The 6,452-nt window shown below is 42.3% G+C and overlaps 1 protein-coding gene across 12 annotated transcripts in view; it reads left to right on the top strand.

Annotated features, from left to right (window-relative positions):
* CCDC197 (coiled-coil domain containing 197) overlaps positions 1-6,452 on the top strand; it is a 48,009-nt gene that overhangs the window by 27,410 nt on the left and 14,147 nt on the right. For 6 of the 12 annotated variants that reach the window (XM_025206299.1, XM_025206297.1, XM_025206298.1 and 3 more), the window contains 3 exons: positions 604-780; positions 1,316-1,468; positions 5,997-6,079. In XM_025206299.1, coding sequence (XP_025062084.1) covers positions 604-780; positions 1,316-1,468; positions 5,997-6,079 — 413 coding nt within the window. Of the gene's footprint in view, positions 1-603; positions 781-1,310; positions 1,469-5,996; positions 6,080-6,452 lie in introns of all 12 variants that reach the window. The other 6 variants (XM_025206294.1, XM_025206292.1, XM_025206293.1 and 3 more) reach the window with 1 other exon arrangement.

Raw genomic sequence — 6,452 nt, 5'->3', positions numbered from 1 at the left:
GCGGTTCCCAGAGATTCACTTTAATTCAAACGCTTCACCATCACATGTATTAAACCACCGCATGTTTAAAAATGGACACAGGACTCTTTCTCATTTGACAGAGTTTAGTTAAAGTGCCCCTGTAGGCATTTTAAAATGAGTGGGGGCTTAATACACGAGATGGTGAGGCAATGCTAGTGCGTTCTAATTAGAATGCGGAGGGGGCTAAATGAATCAAGTCTCCTCCGATGTGTTCTAATTAGAACACCACCAAGCACTTGTATAGGCAGCCTTAATTTTGTTCCTGCCTGCAAAGTGATTCTTTCCCCACATTGTGGCAGGTTAGGAGCACTGGTTGATATTTTAGTTTTAATGTAGTAAAGGAGAGCTTTGTCCTTTGTTTCAACAGGATCAGGATTTGACTTGCAAATTGTAGCATATCTCCATTTCAGTCATTGCTTTAATATTTAAATCTGTGCCTCAAGGGTAAAGAGATGGTAAGTTTGATTATGGTCAAAATTTGAAGACCAAAAGTAACACTGCATGGAGTTTTTTTGTATTTTTTAATGCAATACCCATGGGCATTTCTTGTGTGCTGCCTTGATAAGCCAGTTCACTTTTTAGGCCCCCAGCAAAATTCTGGAGACTGATGCAAACACCTTGCAAAAAACCTTGGTTCTCAAGAAAGAGATTGAAGTCGATCGTGTCACAGCAGAGCTTATTGCTAAGAGGCAAGAGTTTAGAGAGCGGATGGAAGCTGTGGCCCGACGGAGAGCAGAGTTCACCAAAAAGCAACAGGATGTAAGCATCATTTCCCATCTATATTATGAGAAAGAAACCATGAAACCTCTTCCTTTCTTATACCCAGGCCTCTGTTCCAGTTGTTTCTTTTGCAAATCTGCCTGTGGGTGTGGTGTAAGCAGTGGTATATCTGAGCACTGGACAGTCTGCAATCTGATATTCCTCCAAGGGGACACAGTACACTCTGATCCTAACCACAGGGACAGGAAGGTTTTTTGTATTGCTCTATCAGCAGTAAGGCCTCCAACTGCTCCCCTTTCTGTGTATGCTGTAAAAGAGATAGGGCTGGCTACAGTAGTGACATGGGTGCTGGTGTCCATTATACTCTGGACACCTGATTCTCTATCTAAAAGCAACACATGGAAACAAACTAGAGGCTTGGTAGATTGGCTAAAAGTTTATGAGCACAATGAAGATAAATCCATCAAGCTGCATTTATGCAGACTTTTCACTGATTTTCATAGGTCGCTCCCCTGATAGGATGTGGCATCAGTTTGTTAAATATGCCATCTCTTTTTTTTTTTTGCCAGTGCAGGACTCAAGCTCTTAAATTTGACAAGTTTCTTAAGGACACTGCTGTGAAGAGGCGGTGTGCAGTCCAGAAATATCAAGCAGAAGCAAAGCTGAATGAAATGAAAGAGAGAGAAATAAATAAATTGGTTGCAGAGCTTGAAAAGCTGAGAGTCAGGTAAGTGACCGATCATCTGAGCTAAGCTACAGATTTTGCTTTCAACTGTCCATTTATAGTGTTCTGCTGCATTATTTTGCATGGTTTTTTCTGACATGTAAATGTTTGTGGCTTAGAAATCTAACTTTCAGGTTTGCAATACAGTATCTTGTCTCTGCAGGTTCAAATAGTAACAAAAGCAGTTCAGTTTCTCATCCTTCTCAGGTAGGTAATTTGAAATCCGTGCAGTATACCAGCTGTAAAAATAGAGCTAAACTCAGGACAAGCCCTCCCTTTCAAACACTGTCACATTGCTGAAAGCTGGATCTGAAAGTCCAGAATGTTGTAGGTTGGTACAATTTTTGCTTAATGGTGATATTCAGCAGTCATAATCAAATAGCACTTTTCATAAGACCCAGATTTTCCATGGGCCCTTTGGTCAACATTTCCTTCCTTGCAGTCTGTAATTTTATTCTGTGGGCTGGTTTTGCCATGTTCCACCCTAAACCGAAACTGCAGCTATTAGAACAGGCAACTATTGTGAACTGTTTGAAAAATTAATATCCCTCTCATTAGCTTGTGAGTGATACTGGAAATAGGAGGCAGTCCGTAATGATTATGTCTTCCAACCAGGGCACAGAAGGAATACTGTGTGACTTAGGTGACTAAACAAAGAGCTTGAATGTTGTATGGTGTACTCGGAGTACTTCTAGGAACCACTTCGCAACAAACCCATGGGCTGGAAACTGTTTTTAATAAATACTGCTTGAACAATTAAGAATAGCAAACAAATATGCCAGTCAGAAATTATTTATGGATGTGTAAACATTGCTCTGAATATTGCTAATTATTTGTATTGCTGTAGCACCTAGGAGCACCTAGGAGCTCCAGTCATGGACAGACTTCACTGTTCTAGGTGCTATACAAATGCAGAACAAAAAGAGAGCCCTTCACACGATAAGCTTGAGAATAAAGTTTTAAAGTATATGCATGCAGGTTCTGAAGCCCCAAAGGTTCCTGTTGGGAGCTGAAAACAAGGGGATATTTCCAAGTTCTATCAAAATAAACCACATCAGGAACCTCCCTTGTTAATAAAAATGGAAGTGCTGCAGAATTACTGCCTGGCTCCACAAGACCCAGTGATAGACTGCTGGAGTTGGGAAAAATAAATTGTGTTGGATTGGTAGAACTGGGTAGGAAAGAAATTCTGCTTGCAGGAATTTGCATAACATATTATTTACTTAGTTATACAACCAGGCAGTCATTTCCTTGCACAGGATTAAGCAGGATTTAAGTTACTGTGGACTGACACAGGATTAAATTCCTATTCAAAACGTCTCAGATTCCTTCTCAAAATGAGTTAACATGATCAGGATCAACCCAATAGAGGATTTATATATCTAGAATGTAGGTGCTGCAGTGTCTAATTTCCAGGTCTTTGGCCTCCAGAGTTAGTTATCTATGCTCTCTATACAGTGCATGAGAATGATGTGCCTCAAAATAGTACTGCAAAGCACCCCCATGCTGAGGGTAGAGAACCCAGGAGCTAACTAATAGGAAACACTAAGAGCATGGGTGTGTCTGAACTCCCCTCGCTCTGCACCTTATGTGCCTGCATCAGGGGGGCAAGCAGACAGGCATCTCTGTCCACACAGGATCCAGAACCTTGAATCCTTCCCTAAGGGTGGGCACTTACACCTGTTCTTTGCAAGAACTAAGCACAGCTTGCTATTTTCTTTCAAAATGGTGTTAGTAGTGCCCACCTTTTAGCAAAGGGTCTTGTGGTCAGATCAGTTCGCCAGGAAGTGGGAGGCCCAGGTTCTCTGTTCTCTTTGACCTGAGATGGGTCAGACCCCCACCTTCCAGGGTACCCGGTCACTACCTGGAAAGGGGATGGGCCTAGACAGTTTATGGGCTTTATAGGGACTGAAGGACACCTTGGGGCTGGTGTCCTTTGGCATTGATCTTTGGTGGGGATGGGGTGGGGAGTGTTATCATATTTCTTTTTAAAAGTGTTTAAACTGAATAATGCAGGGGTGTAGGTTGTAGCCGTGTTGGTCTAAGGACATAGGCAGACAAGGTTCCTTGGGTGAATTTGATATCTTTTATTGGGTTGATGTAATAAAAGATATTAAATTCACCCAAGGAACCTTGTCTGCCTAAACTGAATAATGTGTTTCTATGAATTGTCAGGAAGTAGAGAGGGCAATCAGTAGGTTTTAGGGACAGCTACGGCCCTCCTGTGAGAGAGGAGGTATGGGTTTGGGAGGGACATTAATACAAGTGGTGGACTCCCCTGGATGTGAGGCAGAGTGGGTAGAGGTGGGAAGGGGTATGGGGAGAACACATTGTTTATGGGTTTTTTTTATTTCTGAGGTAATGAATGGGGGCTGGGAAGTAAGGTTGGGTTGGGCAGGGGACATGCTACTAAGTCAGGCAGGAGAGCGGGGGTGGGTGGGGGGGGATAGAATGATTTTGAATTTGGGGACATTTTTTGGTGAGTCTGTGGGGTTTTATACTATCTTATTTTAATATTGCATTCTGTTAATTATTGTAAGCATCCCTGAGCCTTTTTTGTGAAGGTGGCGTATGCATCTGGTAAATGCATAAATAGGCTGTAGGGTATCTTGGGATGGTGAAAAGAAAAGGGACACCCTGCATGGGTCTGTGTTGGAAAGCGTGTCAGAATCATGGAAAGAGTGTCAGAATCATGGGCTGGTGCACAAGGCGTGAGCATAAGCAGCAGCCCGTTTAAGGCACTGGGCTGGCAAGGAGGTGCCCTGGATTCTGACTCCAGCTCTACAGACTATTTCTTCATTTTACATTCAGTGATGAAATACAGAAAGAGTCCTGGATCCTTCACTTCCTTGGCCAGTGCTCTACATTACTGTAAAGCAGGGTGGTGGTAGCAGTACCACCAACCCCACCTCCTTGTTCTCAAGTCAGCCATGATTTGAAATAAAGTGGCTAAACCTGCCTTTTGTGAGGGGCGCAAACCTGCCAGTGTGTGGTAGATATGCTGTGAGAACACCTACTGGAATGGGCCCTCAGGGAGCTTTAACAGTAGATAACTTAGTACCCAGATCTCAGGGAACTTTAATAGTAGATCACTTAGTACCTAGACCCCAACTGAGTATAGAAGATTGGTGCTGAGCAGCTCAAACTTTGGCACTTGTGAGCATGTGCAGAAGCAAAACTTGAGGCACCTAGAGAACTTCAGAGTCCAACATGGAGACATCTAGTAAGTTAAGAAATCTAAGGGGTTAGGTGGCAGGGGTTTTCTGGATGGCAGAAAACTCCTTTAGTTGCCTGAGACCTTACTGTGTCTCTGCTATTGGAAGGGTATTTCAGAACTTCACTCCTCCAGCTCTTGGAAATCTTTCTCTAATTACCAGCCTACATTTTTAATGGTCAGTTTATAGCCAGATATTCTTCTGCCAACATTGCTCTTTAGCTTAAAGAACTCTTCTCCCTTCCTGTTGTTTATATTACTAATGTATTTCTAGAGAGCTATTTTGTCTCCTCACAGCCATTATTTTGGTAGGGCCTAGTAGCTATGCTAAACCTATGCTAAACCCAAAAGACCTATGCAAGCCTAGGTCTTTTGGGCTAGGGACAGAAATTATACATAAACCGGTATAAGAGATTGGAAACTGGTTCAAATCTGTAATGCAACAGAAGTTCATTGCACATAAACCCCTTGCAAAATGTCCAAAGCTGATTTAAGATAAACCTGGATGGATGTAGTATCAGATTTGACTGATTTAGATTAAACCAGTTTATTCAACTTCTGTCCCAGATCCCCTCCAGATTCAAGCTAACTCATATTGCCCCCTCATACCAGGATGCCTTGCCTGCCCACCCCTCCTTGCAGGGTGGGCAGGTAGCCCTGGCCCAAGCTGTCTGCTTCAGATTACCAGGGAGGTGTGCTCTAGGACCCCTCCACCCCTCCGGCTTCTAGTCTAGACCACTGCAGGTATGTGGCTGCATTTCTGGAATCAAAAGTGAATGTCTGTTCACTTGCTTATTGGTTCAATCTATGCAGTTTAGAGTAACCTGCAAAGTTTGAATTGATTCAGCCTCGGGCTTTTTGACTGTCTGTACTTAGCCTTAGTTTCCTGGCTGTCAGCTCCCTTAATCATCCTAGTAGCCCTTCTCTCCATCTGCTGCATTTTTACTTCAACTTTCTTTGAACATGGGTGGCAAGTATTGTATACAATATTACAGGTAGGCTGTCACCAAAGTGCTTTGTACAATGACATTACTACTTCCCTGTCTATTGGAAATATTTCTCCAGTAGTAGTAGTGGTACTAATAAATATTCAGAGAAATGTTGGGAAGCTGAACATTTGAGCACTTTTGGATCCTCAGAGGAAAGATGCTATGTCATGTATAAGCCAAATCAATATTCATGTTGTTATAGGAATGCTTTTCCTGTGGCAGTTTGCATCAAAATGCTTATTTGACATAAAGTATTCACATAACTAGCACTCCATGTTCTCATTTGTTTTATTTGAACTTTCTTAAATATCTTTGCTTATTTTTACAGGCAACAGAAACTGCAGAAGAAAGTGGAAAAATACAAAGTGTATGAGGATTTTCTACTGAAAATAACTGATAAGTTGCCTGACAGTAAGTGCTGCTGGTTCTTTTACTGTAATAATAGTAACTTTCACTGACTCCTTTTCACTGTATCCTTGCCAAGACATCTAGTTAGCAGCAGCGGTGTGTGTCTTTAAAAATAAAGGCAATCCATGTGTGACAGACCTCCTGCCAGCTACTGTTTCACAACCATTTCCTCTCTATTAAGCAGGACAGTGACCATCAGAGAGACACACTTGAGACAGGGCAGTGGGTTAGATCCATATTGTTGTGACCCATGCTGTTTATTGGGTAGGCAGTATAAAGATCAGCATATTGGGTGAATTAGTCTTCCTTGTAGGAGAAGAAAAGATTGTAATGTTGTTTTGGTCTTCTTGGCACTAGAAGGTTAGCATAATCCAAC

This window comes from Alligator sinensis, unplaced genomic scaffold (genome assembly GCF_000455745.1).
Source record: "Alligator sinensis unplaced genomic scaffold, ASM45574v1 scaffold47_2, whole genome shotgun sequence".
NCBI classification, from domain to species: Eukaryota; Metazoa; Chordata; order Crocodylia; family Alligatoridae; genus Alligator; species Alligator sinensis.
This window is presented reverse-complemented; position numbering and strand designations above follow the sequence as displayed.